This window comes from Antedon mediterranea, chromosome 3 (genome assembly GCF_964355755.1).
Source record: "Antedon mediterranea chromosome 3, ecAntMedi1.1, whole genome shotgun sequence".
In the NCBI taxonomy this organism is placed as follows: Eukaryota; Metazoa; Echinodermata; class Crinoidea; order Comatulida; family Antedonidae; genus Antedon; species Antedon mediterranea.
Window position 1 is genome coordinate 27944065 of NC_092672.1, and position 25860 is coordinate 27969924.

At 33.1% G+C, this 25860-nt stretch overlaps 1 protein-coding gene across 1 annotated transcript in view; it reads right to left on the minus strand.

Annotated features, from left to right (window-relative positions):
* The window catches only part of LOC140044252 (basement membrane-specific heparan sulfate proteoglycan core protein-like), an 82217-nt gene that overhangs the window by 41519 nt on the left and 14838 nt on the right, over positions 1 to 25860 (minus strand). Inside the window, exons 8-29 of the mRNA XM_072088730.1 lie at positions 24595 to 24723; positions 12751 to 12909; positions 12187 to 12303; positions 11749 to 11880; positions 11231 to 11376; positions 10448 to 10589; positions 9893 to 10020; positions 9160 to 9354; positions 8548 to 8646; positions 8135 to 8218; positions 7611 to 7762; positions 6374 to 6485; positions 5716 to 5838; positions 4835 to 4956; positions 4602 to 4688; positions 4158 to 4216; positions 3398 to 3459; positions 2620 to 2760; positions 1823 to 2008; positions 1438 to 1530; positions 723 to 806; positions 214 to 332 (exon numbers count right to left, since the gene is read on the minus strand). Coding sequence (XP_071944831.1) covers positions 214 to 332; positions 723 to 806; positions 1438 to 1530; positions 1823 to 2008; positions 2620 to 2760; positions 3398 to 3459; positions 4158 to 4216; positions 4602 to 4688; positions 4835 to 4956; positions 5716 to 5838; positions 6374 to 6485; positions 7611 to 7762; positions 8135 to 8218; positions 8548 to 8646; positions 9160 to 9354; positions 9893 to 10020; positions 10448 to 10589; positions 11231 to 11376; positions 11749 to 11880; positions 12187 to 12303; positions 12751 to 12909; positions 24595 to 24723 — 2671 coding nt within the window. The remainder of the gene's footprint in view (positions 1 to 213; positions 333 to 722; positions 807 to 1437; positions 1531 to 1822; positions 2009 to 2619; positions 2761 to 3397; positions 3460 to 4157; positions 4217 to 4601; positions 4689 to 4834; positions 4957 to 5715; positions 5839 to 6373; positions 6486 to 7610; positions 7763 to 8134; positions 8219 to 8547; positions 8647 to 9159; positions 9355 to 9892; positions 10021 to 10447; positions 10590 to 11230; positions 11377 to 11748; positions 11881 to 12186; positions 12304 to 12750; positions 12910 to 24594; positions 24724 to 25860) is intronic.

The following is a 25860-nucleotide window of genomic DNA, read 5'->3' on the forward strand; positions in this document are numbered from 1 at the left end:
TAGATATGATTGAAAATTAACGAGAGGATACAATGCTATGAATGACAATGACGTTGTCTATTTAAAATATTCATAAAATAAATACTGTAATGATATTGATGCCATAAAAGATGTCATGCTGGGAATTATTGATGAAATTAGTGGATAAAACTAAATTATTTCAAACCACAAAAACTGCAAAATAAGATATTCTCTACTTTGTACAAAACCCACCTAGTTTCGGTCATGCTTGTAGCGTAAGATGCACGAATAAGTATCGAGTTGAGATTTGTTATGGCCATCATGAAATTCTCACGTGGTACCGGGTCGCCATCAGGTCTCTTCCATGCATTCTGTATTAACGAAATTTACATAAATATCTCTTTATTGTCAATGCAAAATGAAAAATAATAATTACATTATTCAACTTACGATTTGACAAAAAGACCAAATAAAAAGAAATTGATCCTGGGTTTGGCGATTGAAACTTATTATTGTCTAGTATTAAACGGGCAAGGAGAGAGGGAGAAAGTCAATATATGTCCAGCCTACATAAGATATTTACCCAGTGGTGTAAGACAGGAGGCAAAGGCCCCTGGTTTAGCACTCCTAAGGGCCTTCCAACCGCAGAGATATTATAACATCTTTTGAATATCTCTATGTTCTGACACTGGGTAGTTGCATTGGGGCTCCTAATGCTTTGGGTTTAGCCAGTCAGCCCTAATTACAGTCACTGTATTTACCTCAAAGAATGGAACTGAAACACTTTGTAGTCTGCCTGGTGTTAGTGAGATATTTGAGAAGTGGTAAAGACGATGACCATTACCCTAAAAAAAAATGATGAAAATGTCAAAGTCTTGCTTTTCTTTGTAAATAAAACTACTATTGAAAAAAATGACACAGGTCAAAATAACTATACATGTTGGGCACGGTGGCCTTTCAAGATTCCAGAAATCAGCGATTCTTTATAATTTGAAAAATAGAATAGCAATGCTCAAATAGAAAACATTGCCCTCCAGAATCAACCCATCCAAATCTATAAAAATCTATCAAAATTCACCCTTACTGGCCACTTCCTTTAATACAATGTGTGAATAGACTCATAGCATTCTGTTTTATATCAACTGTTTCAACTAATACTGTATTTGCAACATGCTTTCTGGTATTTATGTAAATACCGAGTCGCAGCCACCAATACACTTGGTAAGGTTCTAACCTGGCCACGTTTTTACAGAAGCCTTTGACAGGGAATTCTTTTTTTATGACCACCACACCACTTTAATTCTCATGGCTATGCCACTCAAATATACAGAGCAAGCCATTTAACCACATAATATCTTAAAGGAAGAGTTACACTTAGGCCTACTATCCACTTCTGCTCTAATTTAATGCTATCTTGATCTATCAGTCTACATGGTTTATTGTTAAATCAACTTATCTAATACTTATAGTACTTACAATAAGAATAACATCTGGTTCATTATTTGGTGTGCTGCTTGGTGCAGAACTAAATGCAACTGAGTATCGGAGGTTTCCACCGTAAGATGACAACTGAAAAAAGAAGCCGGCAATTTAAATAAGAGTGGTATAAATGATTAAATATTTAACAAAGTTAAAATCGGTGTAATTTACAGAGATCAAACCTCCCCCTGATTGATGACCTGTGACACTATAAAGACTCCCAAGTAAAGATCCTTATTTTGTGGCTTGAACCAGGGAAAGAAATTACTAAAGATAATTTCATTCCTGCTTGAACAGACAACACCATGTGTGCCTTCTTCTTTAAACATTTCCCTACAATAATAATAATAAACGTTTATCTACACTAATTTTAAAAACTTACTTTGTTCCCCGTAAAATCATCTGGTAAATTCCAGTAATAAGTGTCTCTTGGCAACGAACCAAACAAACTGAACGATAACTCGCGTGCAGCTGGACGTATGATAAGGTTGGCATTAGTATCAACTGCACTGGGGTCACTGAGTGTCATGTCATAGTTTTCACCGACTTGATCAAAGCTTACATACACCTGTGGGAGATATTTGGTTTCTTAAGCTCAGTCTACACTATCAAACTAGTTTAATAAAAGAGTGTGATGTGCTCAAATGGTAGCGATATGACATCATCATATCTATATATGGGCACCATCACAATTTTTTGTCACATAAAGTTTGATAGTGTAGACAGAGCTTAAAACTCTTTTAATTTACAGTGAAATACCCAGAAACCCCTTTTTTTATTCCTAGATATCTAGAAATGAGGGGTTTCTGGGTATTTCATTTTGAAAATGAAAACATAAACCTTGTTCACACTGGTAGCAAAGGTAACTTTACCAAAGGCCATCGGTAAATTTGACACATAAGGTAATTTCCCTTGATTAGTTTTACCAAATGTTACCACAAATTATGATTGAAGGAATGGTATGTCTTGGGTAAGGTCATGTACTCATGGAGTTTATCCAAGTTCCCCATTTGAATTGTTATTTAGCCAGTGTTGGTTTGTTTAGACCACGGTAAGTCATTTCTACAGTTGGTTTAATGTTCATCATTCGTCTACTGTCTCAAAAAACAAAATCTTGCTATTAAGCAAGGAAAGAAGAAAAGAGTATGACAAAACATTCAAACAGTAACAAGTTCTTACAACATCTCTGCTAAATGTAGAACTGCTACAGTCTCTAGATACACCCATACAGAAACACGAGATACAGCCTAGAGGGTTTTTAGGAGCCAGGAAGAATGTGTCTGCCTTGCAACTGCTGCATCTGCTACCTTGAACATTTTCCTACAAAAAAAAATGTATGAAATTAATATTTTAACACGCATAAGATTATACCTGGCATTTGATTTGTTGATCTTGTATCACATGCTGTGCAATATTTTCTACAATTATGTACTATTGTGTGGTCAGTTTTTTGTAAGCAAATGCTTGATCTAGTAGTAAAAACTGGACCATACTATTCAACTCGGTCTAGATGCTGTACATTTACATGACATGCTCCACTCTAAGGTTGACAGTAGCAAGCTTTCATTTCGAAGTGGTAACTTAACAGACCATGGAATGTTTATTCCATTTACACACAACCGTCATATTCTGTGAATTAGTTTCATTCATTACCGTCCTGAAACCTGCCAATAGGAAGCTTTTGATTTGCGACGCCCAACGCATGTATGTTAGTTGTTGCATTTTTATTCTCTCAACAGTTTTTATGGTTTCTCGATTCAGACGACAACCAATAACCCATCAAACCATCTAACCTAGTTAGGTCGTCAGTCATCACAAACCGAAAGCAATTCCTATTATGTCAATGCAGACACTGTGCTCTTCATCAATCTACAGGTGCTGTAGGAACCAGTATGCAATGGTAAAACGCCATGCAAACACATTTTTAACATGTTACACAACAAGTCAATAGTCCTACCTTACAAATACAGTTTCCCTTGGAATCGACACTTGAATAGCCATCAGTGTTACAGAAGGCACCTGTAAAATTAAATTAAATAAAATTGGCTTTCATTATTTTTTCTAAAGTAAAAGATAATATAATTACACTGATCAAATAGAATTCTAAATTTATTGAGATGAAGGAAATTAAACTACTATCTTGAAGTAGATGTATTATTTTATATAACGTACAGAATGTCAGAGTGCGTTAGTGGAGATCAGTGGAGTAACGGCTATGAGTGCTCACTTGCTAAACCCAGGGCCCCGGAGCTTTTAGGGGCCCCATTGCCAAGTGGAAAAAAACAGGCATTAAAATATGTCGAAAATGCTAAAAACGTCCGAGGTCTCCAACGTTGGAGAACCATTTACAATGGTGTGACATGCACGAGGCACAGCTGAGTGCATGTTTCACAAAATTGTGAATACCTGCGACACAATCAATGCCTAACCTAGGTGGCGAGCTCCCCGGCCTACCATGACAAGCACGGTCCCACCCTGCTCGGCAACCAATTCACAGCCTAGCAAAACAGTCGTGTACCAGAAATGACAAATACAAGTGATAAATGGTTCGTCCTCATAAATCGTACAGCATCTAGCGTGATCGGTAACCTGCCATACTATTTACACGACATGCTTTTTTGCACCATCCAACTCATAAACATTCATTATTTGTATATTTATTTACACTATGCACACTGCCAAAATTAAATATGAAACAACAATGGAATTTCACAAACCTTTAAGACCACAGGAACTGCCAATTTCTACTGGATTGCCATCATAGAATTTGGCACATCTGGAAAATAATTACACAGTTTGTCATAAAAATACTGACTCAACATCTGACGTTTAATTAACTCGTCAACTTCAATTGGCCAATCAGATAAGCTAGTTTAGTCATGCACTACTAAAGACATACTGTAGTCTGTTCAGCGTTTAAATGCATCTTATATGAATCCTTTTATAAGTACTTTTACCAAGGAATTATTTATGTTATTGCCATTAAACATAACAAATAGTATATGTTTATGTAGTTGTAAATCATTTTAGGTTAGTCCTGGAGAGTCCTTGACATGTTTTATATTTGTTTTGGTTGAATATTTTTTTTTCTTTTAAAATTTAGAAAGTGCATTATACATATAGGCCTTAGAGATAATATTGCCTTTCTGTCCTTAACACACCTTTCACATCGTCTGCCTTCATATCCTTGTGGACACCTGTCACATGTGGGTAGGCCATCTGTATCCAGGTAACAAGTTCTTGAGAACCTATAAGAAAACAATATTAAACAATAAAAAACTTCTGTGTAATCAGCTATCAATAATTTAGCTGACTTAAGAAACCAGCGTGGCATAAAACTATAAAAGGTCTGAAAATCTCACATTATTGGCAGAGGCTTGCATAGATAACTTACTGGTTAGATGCAATTTCAAGTGGACATGGACAAGGTCTGCAGTCGATGCCCATCAATGGGTCACCAAAGTAACCATCAGCACAGATGTCGCATCTTTCTCCAGCGGTGAAAAATCCGCAATTCTACAAATCATAAGAACAAGCCTTTATTACAGTGGTCATCATCATTTTATATAAAATGATGTAAAAAATCTATTATCAAGGTTGTATGACCGATACTACTGTTAGCTTAACTTGAAATACTGAATATAACAGTAAGCAGAGTAAGTGTTAGCTTAGAAACACAGAAATCCCAAGTCTCCTGATAATATCAGGAGTTTTTCGATATTTTGATCATTCTCTTAAGCTCTGTCTGCACTATCAAACTAGTTGATGTGCCCAAATATGGTAGTGATATGCCCAAATATGGTAGTGATATGACATCATCATTTCCATATATGGGCACATCTCTTTTTTTTGTCACATAAAGTTTGATAGTGTAGACAGAGCTAGACAGGTTGTAGGTGTCACCTGCCATTTTAGTAATACACTTAATTACACCCACTTACTCCTGAGGATAATCAAAGCATTGATCAAAACATCAAGAAACTCAACTGTTCTTTTCAGAACTAAAATATGCGGTGTACCGCAAACTTCTTTCCATTTACATAAACACAAGAAATTAAACATATCATGGCATGAATTGAAATCACAGTATTATTCCTTAATATGCCCATATGGACAGGATGACATCTTTCCCTACTATATTTGGCCACATCACTATTTTTTTTGTCAAACTAGTTTGATAGTGTAGACAGAGCTTAAGAGAATGATCAAAATATCGAAAAACTCCTGATATTATCAGGAGACTTGGGATTTCTGTGTTTCTAAGCTAACACTTACTCTGCAAGCACCAGTCTCAGGGTGGCAATCATTAGTGTTGCTATTGCATCGTCTTGAACATTCTGTACACGTGCCTATGTACTGGTTACCAGCTGCATTTCTGTAATAACCTGGACCACATCGCTAAAATAACAAAAATGTTTTAATAAAATGTTTAGTTTTAAACATAAGTTGCACTTATACCTTGTTTCCCTAATTGCATCATCCATTGTTTATATAGGCTTACTTATTATGTTTTAATTATGCATATCATGTTATATTATTTATTGATATAATTGTAGGTTCCCACGCTAAAAGCTACTAAGCTTACAGTGGGTACCAATTTCACTCAAACCAATATGTTAATATTTATTTATCTATATACTTTTTTTTTCTGTTGTGGTGAAATTAAAATTTGAATTGAATTGAATAATAGTTAAGATGTTTTAAGCTAATATTCGTAACAGTAACATTAACATCAACAATACACTGGCATATGTAACACAGACAAAATAGCAGCATATTGTAGTTCCACCACTAAAATGGGAAATTTGGGTTTTATTTATGACATTTTATTACGATTAATTATTTATTTATAATAATTAATGTCATTTATAATAATATATATATTTTTTATCCTAATGTATCAGAAAAATAAGTATAGAAACACATTTCATACCTCACATGATAATCCCATGTAACCAATAGGACACTGACAATCTTCTATTAGGAATGCACGTTGGAGACCAGTATTCGAGTTTACTGAAGTGCCCATAGAAACAGCATATAATCTAGGGAAAAACAGACATTTTCAGAAATTGATGTTATTTTTCGACTACAATGGCGTCACATGATATCGAGCACCCTTGGAAAGATTGACTGGTTTTCTGTAGTTTTGTTAGTTTGTATCGCAGATCAAATCAGTAAAATGTTATTGTCTTATATTGGGAAATGCATTCGGTTGTGGTAGACAAATATCACTTCATCACTAATTAAACTAGAAAGACACTCCGAGAGTGCATACCTCCGCCTACTGTAAAATTCTCCTACATAAGATTTCTCCGGTAAAAAAGAAATATATATATATTTGTGTGTGCCTGGCTAATTCAACTACAAGCATGTGTATGCGAGTTTGGTGTAATGGTTATGTAACAAGCCTTTCAATTAACAATAGCTTCAGTTGACTACTGTAACAATAGAACAGCAACGCGAAAATCAAACAAGTGAATTTGAAAAGAAATAGGTTTTTTAAACTACTCGCATAAAAAAACGTACACATTAAATCAAATTATATTTTGAATTTACAAATCACAAGTTATACTCTAGCCTCTTGTACAAAAATGAAGTTTTTTGGACAAGTAGTTCTCGAGAAAATGCAATTTTAGTTTATTTGTTACTTTAAGACTGCTCGCCGGCTTTTTGGAAAATTCTGTCCTATCTTTTAACACTAGCAGGTCTGAATAGTATACTAAAAAAGTGGTCCAGAATTGGGACCATGGTCCCAAAATTTAATGAAATGGTCCTTGACCACATATCTATCCGTATATTCATTTTGGTAAAGATCTTGTAATTACTTTTTGAGTAATCCTGCTAACAAACAAACAAACAAACAGACAAACAAACCCACGCGATCAATTACATATACCTCCTTGGCGGAGGTAAATTAATGAAACCAGTGACGACGCCTGCTGATACAAGTTGTGTTAGCAAATAGCAACAGTTCTCAGATATGGGTGAAGCATTGAATTACAGAGGTATATCGATATTCATACCATATTATGGTGTACAATCGTAACATAATTTGCTTTGGTTTTTATTTTTTTACTTTATTAAAACTACAAAATGGCCTATTCAAAGTCTGAATTTAGTAATCTTCATTTTTCATGTTTTTGGGGATCTTTAAACATGTAACTTACATAAAGTCCCTGGTGTTCCTGTCGTACAAAGACTGCAGTTGAAAATCACGGATGTTCTGGAGAACCAACATAAACTCCGCTCTAGACACAGGAGTAACCTTAGGAGGGCCTTCTGGATCACTGGGGTTGGTGGACAAACGAACCCAGCCAGCCTAATAGAAAAAGTATTGAAGTTTAAGTGAAGTTTGTATATATCTTTTGTATTGGTATCTTTATAATCATTTTATCTGAAATCATTCAGTGAATCTCTGGTATAGTTCTGTAGTTTCAATGCGCTGTGGACTATATAGATGTTGCACTTTTCAAGCGCATGCTTCTTCCCTAAGGGTCATGTCACGTCAGTGCTGCAAAGCTTGTTAAACGACAAACATTTATATAGCAAGTGCACACTCTAGTGTTTGGGGCAGTAGAAAAAAAACCTATATTTTTGCCATTGAGTTCCTTCTATTTCCTATACACATAAATAGGGAACCAGAAGGATAGATCTGGCTGTATTAACATGTTTACAAATTTGACCCACTTACCTCCCACATTCGTATTCTTCTGTCGATAATAGCTTCTTTTTGAGCCGGGACAGGGTCTTTGTAAGCCAGCACAATATCGCCACTCTATAAAATAGAAATTCGAATTTGGATAACAATAGTGATCTATTGTTGTTTATCACCGCTAGACTTATTTTTTAATATAGCATGCTTAAAAGGCATTCTGGGTTTTAAATATATCATTTATTTACTACATAAAAACTAGAAAAAAAATTACATAATACATTTCAGGGTAAATTCATGGAAAGTATGTTTTTCAGCAGCTTGGGGAAACTCATTGGCTATGTATGCTCTTTAATATTCATGAGAATATTCACAATTTCAGCAGTCAAACTCAGACTTTCTAATTGTTCGTTATCATATAAATATGTTGAAAAGTAGGCCTTATACTTTACCTTCATAATGACATCATAAACATCATTCCTAAAGTCTCTCGTATTATCATTATTAATGTACCGGAACGAGTAACTCAAATAGCTGCCATAACTTGTAAGCTGTAAAGAAAAGAATTCTAATATTACAATGATCTATACTAGAAATAAGCCGGTTTGTATTACACAACAATTTATTTCAAATATAATATAATCGGTGATAGTGAGTATTTAAAAGAATACACAATTAAAATTATCATACTATAATTCTTTTATTCGATTTTCGTTCATATCAACTTTTAACAAGCAACAAATTGGCCTAATAGGCTAGGGAAACAACATTCTAGATCTCCACAAGGTTAAATTGGTTTAGGCCCTCCACGCATGGCAGCCAGTAGTGCAGCTCCTACCAGATCAGCACATCAGAAAAAAATTATACCCTACTCTTTTTCGAATAGTGTACCAATTCTTTAACATGCACTATATGCACACGGGACCAACGGCTTTACATCCCATCTGAAGGACGAGGAAATTATCGAGTAAAAAGCATCTTGCCTAATGATACAATCAGTATGGTACGGATAGGCTCAAACCCATGCTAGTCCAATATTATCATTACACCATCACTTTACACACCTGGTTACCAGTGAAAAGACTTGGCAGAAACCAGTAGAGATCTCCTCCAGGGACTCTATAAAGCTCACGGCCAGCAATTGACTTGCTTTGTGAGTACACTTGCACATATGCTGACATAGATGTTTGATTACCATCCTTCTCATGGATTAACTGGACACCAAATGTGTCGTCTTGAATGTCAAATGGAATTGTAATCTGCAATAAATGTATTTAAAAAAGATAAGAGTAATGACGAACCGTGTTGTAACTATAAGTTTGTTTGAACTATGTTGAATGTTAAACCAATGTCACTAGAAGTTTGGTTGAACCATGTTGGATGTTAAACCCATGTCCCCAGAAGTTTGAGTAAACCAAGTTGAATGTTAAACCCTTGTCCCTAGAAGTTTGGTTGAACCATGTTGGATGTTAAACCCATGTCCCTAGAAGTTTGGTTGAACCATGTTGGATGTTAAACCAATGTCCCTATAAGTTTGGTTGAACCATGTTGGATGTTAAAACCATGTCACTAGAAGTTTGGTTAAACCATGTTGGATGTTAAACCCATGTCCCTAGAAGTTTGGTTGAACCATGTTGGATGTTAAACCCATGTCCCTAGAAGTTTGGTTGAACCATGTTGGATGTTAAACCCATGTCACTAGAAGTTTGGTTGAACCATGAAGGATACTAAACCCATGTCAGTACAATCAAAGGTCAAGGAATTTATTTTGGTGTGTTATAAAACCAAATATCTTACTTCCGATTCATAGTAACCACTGCTGTAGCATGTTGATGTAATTCCAAAACAGAAACAGTCAATACAATCATCAAGGATTTCAGCATTATCATTAAATGTTGGTTGCTGACAAATATCGGTTCCTCGGTCTGAAAATTCAATACAAAAATGTTTTAAATATTATATAGTTTACAATGTATCTATATAATAACCACAAACACAAAATGTGTTACTCTATTTCCTCCTAAACAACATGACTGATACTCTTGTCATTCAATGTGTGGCCAGTTTTAATTTCTTTTCAGGCTACTGTTTGTTGGAACAGAACTATTTTGAGTTAATTAATTTATAGAGTTAATCTCTTGCATAGGAAAATTTGTTTTCACTAATATATAATGACAAAATGTGAAGCCAATTTGACTATTTGTTTGCTTTGAGTTTTTTCAGGTTAATAATTTTCAATTCAATTTTTTGGTCAAAGTAGATACAATGATGATACAAATAAATGTTTAAGAATTTTTTTTTAGGGGAAAAATATATCTTTAAGAGGATGTCAGAGATCTGTAAGAAACTTACCAAGAACAATAATGATAGCATCTGGAACTGCTAAGATACTGTCTTTAACGTTTGTAGCCTCACATGTGTAGGCTCCTTGGTCTGTTTTACGTGCATCTGTGATGGTCAGTACACCGTTGCCTTGCACGCTAGTAGTTGTGATCTAAAGAATGAAAAATATTGTAAGAAACAAATATCCCTAGAAGACATAAACCTATGTTGTCGAGCGAGTGAGTGGCCGAGCGGTTAAGACAGTGGAACCGTAATCACGTAGCCATAACATCGGCAGGGGTTCGAGGCTCACTCACTCCATGGTTCTGGTGGTAGAACGAGTCTTCTCGGATAAGGACTATAAACCGTAGGTCCAGTGTACACAACTTTCTTGTGTGCACTTTAAAGAACCTAGTACATCTTTCGAGACGAGTAGGGGTATACCCCGGTGTACTAGTACATCACAGCCACTGATCACCAACTGGGCCCTCTGGGAGATCAGTCTTTGACTGAAGAGGTCACCCAGTATAAAGATAAAACAAACAAACAAACAAACAAGACCTGTAAACATTGACAATAATAGGGGAGCATCAAAACATTTTGAAACTCAATAGCTGTGTGTACACGGTCTTTAAGTTAAACTGCGGTCTATCAGATTTAAACTATAGAGTAAAATTGGATCTATCTGAGTTAATTGCTATCTATCAGAGTTAAATTGCAGTATATCAGAGTTAAATTGCGGTATATCAGTGATTGAGGCAAAAACAAGATTTAATAAAATATGGTGATTGAGATGGTGAAGCGATTCCTTACCCTATATGAATCGGGTAGACTTCCCCAATTAAGACGCCATGTAATGTGTGGGTAAGGTATTCCTTCTGCTACACAAATTAGTGTAATGGTGTCACCGACATAGTAGGTTTTCCGAGGAGTTGGAGGTTTTATGATGACCGGTGCAGCTAAAATAAAGAAAAGAACAAACTTGGTTCTTATAGTAAACACTATTTGTAATGGAGCTGTAGCTTGGTGGTTAATGTGCCAGCCTTCCAATCTCAAGGTCCATGGTTCAATCCTGACCTAGTGCCAGGGTTGTAACTCGCGACTCATTTAACTCCACTCCCTAAGCCTCAAATGATACTTAGTTTATAAGAATGATCCTGTAATTGGCGAGTTACTCGCTGTTGAATGCGCATGAAATAACAAAAAAGGGAGGACTTGAATCATTGTCACACCTACACTAGTTATAAATTAACCTTTTAAAAAGAGCATAAGGTTTCACAGCACACATTTGGCACTGATAATCTTTCATTACAATCATAGTTTCAACTTACCGCACCCAATTTCATCCGATCGGTCAATACAGTCCATCTCATCATCGCATCTATATGCTTTTGGGATACACTCTTTTGAATTAAGACACTGGTATTCTTGTGCACTGCAAGCATCGTTAGGTGAACCAGTAGCTATTGAATATACATATAATAACTTAATTGAAATAATCACTTGAGCAATGGTAAAGCTATGGTATGCAACTAAACCATAGACTACTTAGGAAAAAAACATATGCTGGCGTAATCCGACCAAACAATGCAATAACCTAGACCAATAATGCAACATATTAAGTAAATATTCTGGGATAGAGGCCCTATATATATGAATATATTCACAGTGTGGGGACAGAAATTCATGCGAGCATTTTTGGTTTTACAATATTATTAATCTCATCATTTTAGTCATTTCAATAGAATTACGAATTTTAATTTACGTACGACAATTTATTTCATCAGAGCCATCCGTGCAATCGGTGTCTCCATCACATCGCCAAATCTTCAATGCACAGAAGCCGTTATTGCACTGAAACTCATTGGGTTCGCATCTGTCACCACCTTAGAGGAATTAAAAATCATTTTAGTATTACTAATCCTAAGCATGTTTTCCATTTAAAGCGCATTCATTCGCACAAATCCAATGATAAAAGAACGCTACCCTGTCCACTATTATAGATGTGATTTTGATTTTCATTTCCATTGCGTGTCTGCTGCGATTTTTTCTTTGCAGTAGCAACTATTACTATTCCAATTTCACTTAAGTGAAAACTCAAGAAACCAAAATTAATCTCCAAAAGGGATTTGGAAGATGGAAACATAAATATGCATGTGTATAAGATGACACTTTTGATTTGTGTAAACATAAATGCCTAGTAGCAAAAACATATTTTAAATTCTTACACCATCCATCCTAATTTCAACACAGTCTCAATCAAAGAAGATTGGCTATTTTTTTTCACTACCTTAACTTTTGAAAACCCACCCTAGAATTCTGTCTAACATTACCTCCACAACCAATTTCATCAGAGTTATCTGCGCAATCTGTATCCCCGTCACAAACAAAACTTCTCTGTATACATTGTCCATTGTTACAAGTGGCCTGCCCTTCACGACATGGAAAAATTGGTGGCTGAATGGTAGTTGACGGGGGCAATGTTGTTATTACTGAAAAAGAAAATTTTAATTAAATTTAAAATGATTGTGTATCATCACCATCATCCTCTTGTCTTGCGGCAATCTTTTATACTTTTATGTTATAATCGTTTCATGTATTTTTTTTTGTCTTAATGTAATATGTTCATACCATTGTAGTCTTGATTATTCTCAGTGTTTTTGATTTGTGGCTTTGGTGTATGTCTATTTATATTGTGTATAAAAAGTAATTTTTTGTTTCATGTTAGCGAATATGGTCTAAAGACTGGTTGTCGCTATGGAATAGAACTTATTTATTATTTATTTGTTTCATTTTTTTACTTTTATTTACAAAAAACACATCTTGAATTTTGTAGGTTCAGGAATGGGTCTAGAAAAGACGATACATCAATACATAGGTTGTCAAAAAATACACAAATGTCTCCCAGCACACATCTCGTACTACATTTGAACCCTGATATAATATAGAATACATAGAGACAACTCAGGTGTGTAAAAGTTAAAATTACACAAATACAAGAATATATTGACTTGGAAAGTTAACAAAACAAAAATATTTCTCATTCTCAATAAGCTACATATTTTACAAGAATTTAACAAATTTGCCATATTATATTTGTTAAATGTGCCTTTGACTAAATAATAACACAGCATTGTTCTAATACGTACCCCTAGGGTGAAGTCTGGGTTAAGTAGGCTACCTTAAGGTCAACGCAAAAAGAGGTTATCGACGTGTAAAATTAAATGTTTTTCAGTTAAATTTACACTCGCAGTATGCATTTTGCAAATTTATTGAATATATTTTTTTGTATTTTATAATAAATATCTACATCCTTTTTACTTTAATTCCTAATTTTGCTTTTTATTCTAATAAAACATAAAGCATGCCACTAAACTCGACCTAATTTTAGAATGGGGTTCAACCTACTACTGGTGGTTTTTTTGCTATGAGCACACTGACACCGACAAAAAACAAATTTAAAGCTCCTAACATCAAACTTGTCCCAATTCATTTTCAATGTTTCAAGGGATGAGATCCCAAATTGACCCAGTTTACTACAATTTGGTCTTCTAGTGTAAAGTTCACCCATAAAACATAACCAAATTATGTTCAGGTGTGTAGGAATTCTGAACTCAGGTTACATATTCTAACTTGTGTTGGAACTTTGCTAACTACAGTAAGACCTAGTATGGCTAACACGCCCAACAAGCCTGTATGTATGGTCTGCGGAGAAGGTGGACTGTCTTCGCTTTTAACTCAAAATAACCGTCACGCTCTGTTAATTACGTCTTCTTCATTTAACGCCCGATGCGAAAGCTCCTAATGTGAATTTGTCTACTGGCCAACACTGACTTCCCCTGCTTAACTTCTTAAAATAACCTGATTTTAGAAGGGTAACTTTCTAGAGATATAAAATATGAAATTTACACCCTAAAAAGTTTATTCCAAATCCTATAACTTTTGTTATTATTCAAACTACAGTAAACAAACTCTGGAAATATTAAACAAAGAAACACAAACGTTAGTGTTAATTACTGTGTGTAGGGACTCTTTGTAACCCTGCTAAGTGGGAGGTGTACATAAGCGTAACTGAGTGAAGTCACCTGTGATTGTATCAGAGACAGTATTCTGAATAAGATACAGTTTATAATAACTTTATTTATTCATGAATGGTTCATTCAGTCACACATGGTCCGTTTCTACATGATATGTTTTAAGGCCTGTTTATACTGTGATGATAACAATGGACGATAGATAAATATACATTTTCCCTACAAAAAAAACAATAGTTTTCTAATCCTAGAACGAATATTTTATTTATATATTATCAAACATTAGCTGTAAGTGGGAACTTTGTTCTTGTTATGTTTTATTTTTGCACAAATAAAAAAAAATATATAGGATAAGTCTTTGATGAAAATAATATATAATAACCCTTATTTAACATTATTGGTGGTTATTGTCCTAGATGTTATTATGGCATTACAGTATTTTTTAAAGCTGAAGCAAAAATGTACAAAACTCTCTAAAACTTCATTACTGAAAAGCAAGAAACGTATAAATGGTGATATTTTTTTCTGTTGGTTTGTGAGTGTTAAACCTAAAGTGTCATATTCAACCAAGTTAACTCAAGTGCCCATTGACATTTTCCCCAGGCGAAAGTCCTAGATTAGGCCAAAGAACTGAAAATAAAGGTATACCCTACAGAAAATCAAATACACTTAAATATGAATAACAGTAATTGCAATCCAGGGAGTATAAATAAATACACCTAAATTTAAAAGTAAACATTTATATGGTTCTTAATATCAAACAAGTGTACACTTTACTATCAATAGTTAGGCCCCTTTCGTGGTTTATGCACAATAAAGACCAATGCACAATAATCATCTCAATCCATGGTCAATACATAGTTATTCAGAGAAAAGTTTCTCATTGTAGGCAGCCTGGACTTTTTTTGACAAAAGTCAATAAATAAACTTTACTTTCAACAATACATAGTTTATAGTTGTGTATCTAATTTCATAACTTAGATGTGCTTGGTATAGCCTGAGGAAGGCAGTTCTGTCAATTGATCACCCCCCTGTATTGTTGTAGGCACATAATAGCAAACATTTCAATGGGTTGATGCTATGATTGATATCATATTGTATTATGTTGTCAAGTGGTCAATTTAGGGTTTAGAAAATTCAAATAGATAGATCAACTATTACTTTTAGTATATTAACTTAAGTTTAATGCAGTTCAATCTCCCCTGTGAAAGATTTTCACTGGGTGAGAGGGGAATACAGGCTCTTTAGGATTCAGTTTTGTTTTTGCATTTCCTGCCATTTAATAAATACTACTAATAATAACAAATACAAATACTTGTGGAATATTAATTAAAATGGGCATATTCTATTGAGCAAACTTTATGCACAACAATTAAATTAAATGATAAACAAGATTTTACTCAAAATACTCTGGAACTTATTTTTTTAAAGATACTATCTAGTGCTAAAGAAAGTCCACAAGTACTACCAATTGCTTATACCATATGATATCTGGTCTTTTTTTTGGTTCAAATATTCAAAAGATGTGTTGCTATGGTATTTCCTACCTAGTATAAAAAAGATTGTTTGCATTTTCTTAAAATTTAAATGTTTGGCCTATGCCCTTGTGCCATTTTTTTATATTTCTATTTACATATATTTATATATGAACTCTTCGCCCACCAACAAAATGAAATTGTAAACAGTGATGTTTATGATCTTTAGTTAACAGAGAATAAAGTATTGTTAAGAAACAAAAACCATTCCTCTCACATGCTAATATTTCTTGCTATATTTTTTATTTTTATTTTATTCAATTTTCAGGCACAACAATACATGACAATACAGCGGTGCAGCACCCTGAGGATTGCCATGAGTGCAAAGCACTATCGAGATGGCTCTCTAAATACTGCACTAGAACATATAAGACAAACATATACACAAGATGCTCTACATAGACAAAGACTTAATAATAAGTCTTTGTGGAATATTAATTACAAAGAATTACTGACAAAATTATACAAAATGATTATAAAGACAAAGACTTAATAATAAGTCTTTGTCTATGTAGAGGGAGTGGAGTTGTAAATTGTCATGAGAAAGAAACCCTTAGATTGGTAGCCAAGCATCATAACCACCAAGCCACAGCTCCACCATTGCTCAACCATTCCAACATTACAGTATAAAACCTCATGAACCACCTAAAACTATTTTTTCTGAGATAAACAAAAATCAAAAACAACAACATAGCCATTTGCTTTTGGAATTTGGAAAGAGGATTTCTAAAAATGTATAAACCAGATATGTTTTTATATCTTGATAGTGCACCTGTCAAGTTACATTTTGACATCAAAATGTTTGTGTTGATTACAACAGTAGAACACACATAAGGGCTTGTCTATTCATTCATTCATTCAATCTTTTATTTTCGGAAACTCTGGTCCATAGAAAGTAAATTACATATACAGTAAATGAAATAAATAAAATAAACAAAATTACTACCACCATCTCAGGATGGCATTCCATCTGGAGAGCATCTTCGACTTAACTAAAACGTTGCTTATAATCGTTGAGATTAAAATATTTTTGCTTGCTTTAAGTCTACGATGCGATCACCTCTATTATGCGACATAAATTCAAGAATAAGTGCTGTTATGAGTACCATATTAACCAAGCATAAGCTATAATTGCACGTCAGAAGAGTACTAAACCTTTTGTAATCTTTAAGTGGCAAGTCCGAAGGTGCAATTATTCAGTTCTCACTCCTGGACTTATTTAAAAGATAAATTCTAGTGTGTGTCATTTATACCATAATACAGTAGTCTAATTGTTGGATCTCTGTTTATATTATACACTGAGCTGTATCTTTCGGGCCTTAAAACATAATCATGTCAGAAACGGACCATGTGTGACTGAATGAACCATTCATGAATAAATAAAGTTATTATAAACTGTATCTTATTCAGAATACTGTCTCTGATACAATCACAGGTGACTTCACTCATATATATATATATATATACAGTATATTTCCAAAGGCAAATTACTGACAAAATAACAATGCTGTGGGTATCAGTGGCTGGATCTCAATGGAGATACAAAATAAAAGCAAAAAGCTAAATCAAAACGAGAAGTAAAAAAGCCAGAAAAGTTAGCAAAGCTTTCAGGCAACACTAGCCCTTCATCAGTGCAAGTGAAGGAATTTGGATAACGTCATAGTATAAAGCTGGCAAGTGCTACCTGGGTGGACAGGAATAACAAAGGGCGACATACATATATATATATACAGTCAACTCTCCCAATACCGGACTCTCTGAAAACCAGAAACTCTCCCAATACCAGACTTTTTTTGAGGACCAAAAGGTCCCAAATTTATATTTACCATTAAAAACACATTCCGAATACCAGAGTTTCCGGAAAACCAGACTTATTTGGCCGGCCCAAAGGTGTCCGGTATTGGGAGAGTTGACTGTATATATATTGTTTTATAACAGGGGTTTCTACTTATATAAGCTATGCTTCAGAGATTGCCCCTTTCTATTCTTTTGTTTTGTAATGATGATTTATGCATGTTTATGATTTTGTGAATGGAAATAAAGAAAAATAAATAAATAAGTAACTAAAAAAGGGGTAGGTTAGGGGAGTTAGGTAGAGGTTAATTATTCTCCAAGGATATTCCACAAACTTAAGCAGTGCATCAACACTGTTCACGCCAATAATTTTGTCTTTTCTGTTTTTGCAATACACTTAAAAGATGTAGTGCTAAGATATTTTCTTATCAAGTTGGTAAAAGGGGGTCACTAATATAGGGTGTACAATTTTCAAATTGATGAATCAGCCACAATACTATTTAAAAGCTTTATGGCACTTACAATGTTTTCCTAAGAATTAGCTTTACAAATATATTCAAGTCTTGAACAATTATCAAACTGTTTATTGGTAGCTTTTATAGCTAAAGTAAACTGAAAGATACAGCTCATGTGTATAATATAAACAGAGATCCAACAATTAGACTACTGTATTATGGTATAAATGACACACACTACAATTTATCTTTTAAATAAGTCCAGGAGTGAGAACTGAATAATTGCGCCTTCGGACTTGCCACTTAAAGATTACAAAAGGTTTAGTTAGTTCTCTTCTGACGTGCAATTATGGCTTATGCTCGGTTAATATGGTACTCATCATAACAACACTAATTCTTGAATTTATGTCGCATAATAGAGGTGATCGAATAGTCCTTATGTGTATTCTACTGTTGTAATCAACGCAAACATTTTGATGTAAAAATGTAACTTGACAGGTGCACTATCAAGATATAAAAACATATCTGGTTTATACATTTTCTAAAATCCTCTGAAATGAATTCAAAAGCAAATGTTGTTGTTTTGATTTTTTTTTTTCCCTCGTTTATCTCAGAAAAAATAGTTTTGGGTGGTCTTCATGAGCTTTTGTACTGTATGCTGTATAATTTGAAAGTTTCGATATTTTCATGTCATTTAGTGTACATTTTTCATACATAATGTTGGAATGGTTGAGCAATGGTGTATGGCAAGAAATATTAGCATGTGAGAGGAATGGTTTTTGTTTCTTAAAACTTTGTTCTCTGTTAACTAAAGGTCATAAACATCACTGTCTACAATTTCATTTTGTTGGTGGGCGAAGAGTTCATAAACAATGTAGGCCTATAAGAAACATTCAACTAACTAGTTTTATCTTAAGGGCATTCTAAACTTGTCTACACATACCTTCAAATATTTTAATATCTTTTGCTAATGGATGACATAAAAAATAAATCAAGCGCTCAGGAACTGAGCTAAATACTGGACACAATGCAGACATGTGACAGAGGGCATGATATATAATATTTAAGCTCATTGAAGGTATAGATAACCTAGGATTTTAATATAATGTATTTTGTGATGTCACCAATATATTATTTGTTTGCAAATCCATGGCCGAGCGTTTAAGACAGTGGAACCGTAATCCATAGCTATAACATCGGCAAGGTTCGAGGCTCACTCGCTCCATGGTTTTGGTCGTCTTCTCGGATAAGGACTATAAACCGTAGGTTCAGTGTATGCATATTGCTTGTGTGCACTTTAAAGAACCTAGTACATCTTTCGAGACGAGTAGGGGGTTACCCCGATGTACTAGTTCACACACACACACACTGTCGTGGACAGATGTACTGGCACCGTAGTTGGCTGCCGATGACACAATGTGACCCTTAGGGGAATAGAATGTTGTTGAAACGGTGTAACATCTAATTCCACAGTGCTCTGATCTTCATGAAATAGCGCTATATAAATGTCGAATTACATTACATGACATAGCCATGTTCTATAATTGATTGATTGAGTACTATACTTCAATTTAGAAAAATTTCCTAGCAAAAACAGAAAATAAATAAATAAACCTTTGTCATTCACCTAATTAGTATTCTTTTTAAGTTTAAGTTTTTAATTACGTGAATTATTAATTTTGGTCTTATATTTATTGATAATTCTTTTGTGTTTGTGTGAAATGCAATTTTTACAAATGTATACCTGTCTACAACAACCTTTTCATACTTAAAAATTCTCTCTCTACTCATTAATTTGTGGATGCAACGAAAACAAAATTGGTCGGCTAAACATTTAAACAAATCTTTTTCTTAGCTTTGGGGTATTGAAACATAAAGCTATTGAAACATAATATGTAATATTATTCATCAGCTTGATGTTAAACCTTCAAATGATTAACTATCAAAGGCCTAAAGATCACACACCTCACGTTAGCAACTAAATACATAAAACTATTTAATATCACAATCTTCCCTATAAAAAATAAAAAAGAATCTTGTTATTCTTTCTTATCAGTAGCTGAGGACATACCCAGCAGGTGCAGTTACTATTTACAAAGAAAATAATTTTATTTTGATAAATTTTCAGTCGAAAACCTGTCTCAGTAGGGACCGCAGCTTTGAAAACAACAGAAGGTATTTATGTAAACCAAGACAACATTTAAACAGTAGCTAATATTATGCAGATTAAATCATAAATTTAAACAATGGAAAACAATCTTAGATAAATTAAAAACTTTAATTAAATTCATATGATCTGAACAGTGTCTTTAAAAAATTTGACCATTGCATTTTTTATTGCATTCCAGTGCTCATATGGATTATGTGACACATTGTGGGTAGTTTTTCTATAAACGGCTAAAGAATAGGACATTAATTTCATTTCATTATTCGACAACAAGCGGTCCAGGGGTTGCGACAGCAACAGAGCGCCATAACACATTTGTGTCCGCAACCCCTGTGTCCGCAACAAATTAATTTGTTTTAGATTACTATTTTTTGTTATTTATATTAATCTGTGACAATTTTGTTTACAAATAGGAAGGTTTGTGATAACAATAAAGTCAGATCAAGTTAATTTAATGCGAGATCCAGAAAAGTTGTGATGTGCTTCCTCCTCTATTCTTTGATACAGTTTTGAAAGAACAAAAAACTAAAAACCACACTGGCAGAAAGGTAAAGACCCTATTTGGCAGAAAGGTAAAGACCCCTTTTGGCAGCAAGATAAACTAAAAACCACACTGGCAGAAAGGTAAAGACCCTATTTGGCAGTAAGGTAAAGATCCCTTTTGGCAGTAAGATAAACTAAAAACCACACTGGCAGAAAGGTAAAGACCCTATTTGGCAGTAAGGTAAAGATCCCTTTTGGCAGTAAGATAAACTAAAAACCACACTGGCAGAAAGATAAAGACCCTATTTGGCAGTAAGGTAAACTAAAGACCCCATTGGCAATAAGGTGGAGACCCCATTTGGCAGTAAAGAACAACAAAAATACCTCTTTTGGCAGTAAGGTAAACTAAAGACCCAATGGCAGTAAGGTAAACTAAAGACCACACTGGCAGTAAGGTAGAGCCCAAATTTTAGTCAAGTAAACTGAAGACACTAACCGTAAGGCAAAGACCACATTTGGTAGTAAAGTAAACCAAATGTAAGACCCTATTGGCACTAAGGTAACTAAAGACCACACTGGCAGTAAGGTAGAAAACATTGGCAGTAAAGGTAAACTAAGAATGACTCATCATGAGGATCATATTATGCACTTGTTCACATTTTTTGCTTGTTTATAAGACGTGCTTAATACTGATTTACTTTAATTACAGATGCAAGCATATCAGATATTGCAATTATAAGCATTTAATACTAGGGAAATACATTATATTGTAACCATTAGCTTCATCATTAACAATGATTGATTGATTGATTGATTGATCCCTAGCCACGCCCTTTCACACACATGTATGAATAAACTACAAGCAACTATTCCACTTTATGAGTTTACTGGAGTAATATGTAGTGATGCATTAAATTGTTCCTTTATTGTATGAATCTCCAACTAACCTTAAAATATTCCCTGTTGACTTTAACTATGGTTCCTAAACTTCAAAAGAACTTTCACTAAAGAACACATTTCCTGTAAATCTCAACTCTATTTTGTAAGCTCTTTAATTGGCAGTGAAGTCAACAAAGCAGTATGGTTTTCGTTTTTTTTTTTTTTTTGTGGGGGGAGGGGGGGCCTTCTTTCCTTTTGTTTACCCATCTGTCCATTTTAACTTAAATTGCTTGAAACTTATCACATACATGCTCATTTGAAACTTTTGGGGTTTTTTAAGTTTGTAAACTGAACTAGTTTTTACAGACTGGAAAAGAACTTTGAAATCGTTGCAAATTTAAATCTCCATAATATATAACTAAAATAGATGACTAAAAACTGTAGATAGAGGTTCAAAGTTTATAAAAATAAGAATTGGCCAACACTGGAAGCACCATTGCATGTCTCCTACTATTTATTGCCTACTTTCCAAAATCAATTCTTTAATTTTTTTATCACCTTTGAGAACACCAAAAGGATAATTTGTCTGAAAGCCAATATACATATTTGTTAGCAATATCAGTCTGTCTTGTCTACTGTTAAAATTCCTAAATGAAATTCAACCAGATCTGTGTGACTTTTATTACTTAAAAATACTTTTGAACAGCATCATTCATACATATTACGAAATATTTTCGTCAAAACTACTAAAGGAAAGAACAATTTTGAAAAATCTACTGTAAATATAACAATATATAATAATTGATAAATCTAAAGGTAAAGCATTGCCAAAAATGACAATGTTGTGGGTATCAGTGACTGGAAGACAAGCAAGCAAGACATACTGTAGCGGGGGAGATTGGGTTTTTTCCGTAATTTTTTGGTTTTCCAAATTTATTATTTAAAACATCATTATTATTCCATATAAAATTACAATGTACATACTTCTATTTATTCTTGGTAGAGAGAATTATTACTCCTTTGAATACTTATATCATTATGAAAACATTTATCCCTAACATTTTATCAAATACATTCAATCAATAATAGGAGTATAGGGTATCCTACACTTACCACCTCACACCTGCTTATGTTGTTTTGGTATGTGCATAAAAGTCAAAAGTTAGAAAGTTTTTCATAAAAGGTTAATATTCATATTACTATACAGTACAATAAAGCAAACTGTTTGATAGTTTAAAGTTTTACTTACTGTATTTGTAACTGTTACTTGTTTTCCAATACTATTTTACAACATTTTATTTCAGTTAATTGTGTGTACTACTTTACTCTATAAGTTTCCTAGTTAAATGTTAGTTATTATTCTAATGTACTTATGTGTACTTATTCATGTATATGTATGCACCTATTCAGATTTATTTAATTGTGTACTTATTTAATAAATTTGCCTGTCATTTTCATTTTTAATTGCTCCCTTTTTATTTTATTTATTTCATGGATTACTTTTATTGTTTATTTGTTAAGCACATAGAGGCTTTATGTATTATGCGCTTAAAAGTCCAAATTTATGACTATTATCAAATACAATGTTTAAATAAATACTATACATTTCTGAATATTAAATTTACAATTGAATTATTATTGTTTATAATTATTTAGTGTAAGTATACTTAATTACAAACTTGAAATATGAATATATATATTTATTCAGTATGAACTTATATGGATATATGTACTATTTAATTGTCCTTATTCAATGTGTATACATGTACTTTAATATTCAGTATGCACTTATATGGATATATGTACTATTTAATTGTCCTTATTCAATGTGTATACATGTACTTTAATATTCAGTATGCACTTATATGGATATATGTACTATTTAATTGTCCTTATTCAATGTGTATACATGTACTTAATATTCAGTATGCACTTATATGGATATATGTACTATTTAATTGTCCTTATTCAATGTGTATACATGTATTTAATATTCAGTATGCACTTCTATGGATATGTACTATTTAATTGTCCTTATTCAATGTGTATACATGTACTTAATATTCAGTATGCACTTATATGGATATATGTACTATTTAATTGTCCTTATTCAATGTGTATACATGTACTTAATATTCAGTATGCACTTATATGGATATATGTACTATTTAATTGTCCTTATTCAATGTGTATACATGTACTTAATATTCAGTGTGTCCCTATTCAATGTGTATACATGTACTTAATATTCAGTGTGTCCCTATTCAATGTGTATACATGTACTTAATATTCAGTGTGTCCCTATTCAATGTGTATACATGTACTTAATATTCAGTGTGTCCCTATTCAATGTGTATACATGTACTTAATATTCAGTGTGTCCCTATTCAATGTGTATACATGTACTTAATATTCAGTGTGTCCTTATTCAATGTGTATATACTTTAACTATAAGTATATACTTTAATTCAAACGTGCATTTATTTATACAATGTTTACTTATTCAATTAATTTATTTATTAATATATACTTAGTTTGTACGTATATACATATTAAATATAAACATTAGATTTAAAATGAATTATATCTTTTTTAAATGCACAAACAATAAATGTATACATTTTTCAACTAAATTAAAATAACTCTAGAGGCCAGTAAAATAATGAACTTAATTTCAGAAGGACCTTGTAAAATGAAACTTGTACTAACTCTTGATGTAACTCATTAAGTATCTGTACTACTGTGTATATCTTATTAATGTTACTTAATAAGATGTGTACTTATAATCATTATTTATTGGAATAAAGTACATGTCAAATTTTACACTTACCACCACAGTTTTCTTCATCTGAATAGTCACCACAGTCAAAGAATTCGTCACAGATATATACTTCATCGATGCATTCAAAATCTCGCAAACAGCGGAATTGATTATCACCACAAACATTTGGTGGAAGATCTGAAGATTATTATTACAAGTAATTTATTTAATTATTATAATATTTAAAAATCAAATGATGATTATATAAATGCATGATGATAAAAAGACAAACAATTATTTAAAAAAAGTTATTATGTTAGTAAATTAATTGTGACCATAAAAAGATAATAAACAACTATGACATTGGAAGATGAAAAAAATCATCTGATTGGTTAGTAGCCGGAGTATGTTTTTTCTATGTCTATGTGAAGAAATTGAAAAACCAATCTTAACACATGTTCCGATTTTTGTAAATATAATTTGTTAATAGAAAACAGGCTTTAGACCTTACTTGGTCAAACTGACCATTTGAGTTTTTAGCCTGACTGAAAAAAGTCCAGTGCTATTATTGAGGAAACATGTTTTTTAGGATGGAGTCGATGGACAATGCAAACATAAAATCTTGGGAAACTTACTTTTCCCAAGGATTTGACAACTTTTCATAATTATCTTCCGGGTTTAAAACTAGGAAACATCGATAATTGTACTACTACCTATAGGGATAATTGTACTATTACCGATAGGTTAAGTAAGGATTTGTCAAAAACATTTTTTTGTAAAACATCAATAAACAATCACATTAAATCAATTATGAGAATTACAGAATGTCATAATGTAGACAATTGGAATCTGGAAGACCTTGGAAAGCTTTTCAAGTTCAACTTAATTATCACAGTTTGAATGATAGAATAGATTACATTTGAGTGAGAAACCAGAAGGCCTACGAAATCAAGACAGGATTCCAGAATTGTATTTGATACTGGAGCCATGTATTGCGTGATAAGGTACAACCAATATTGTAAATTACAATGTTATGATTTAAATTCTAAAAACAGATGTAAATGAACATTGAAATATATATGATGAAAGAAAAGAAGAAAAAAAGAGTAGATGTAATGAAATAAAAGAAATGGGAATAACAGGTTTGAGAAAAATTTACGATGAGCAAGGGGTTCCAAATGATGTTGGTTCAGCAGAAGGCCAGTCATATTTCATATTGATGGGGTCATCTTTCATATTGATGGGTCATGATTTATAATCATAAAATTCTCATTAGTACATTTTCAGGATGCCATGGTGGGAAATATGAATAAAATTTATATAAGTTATTTCTAA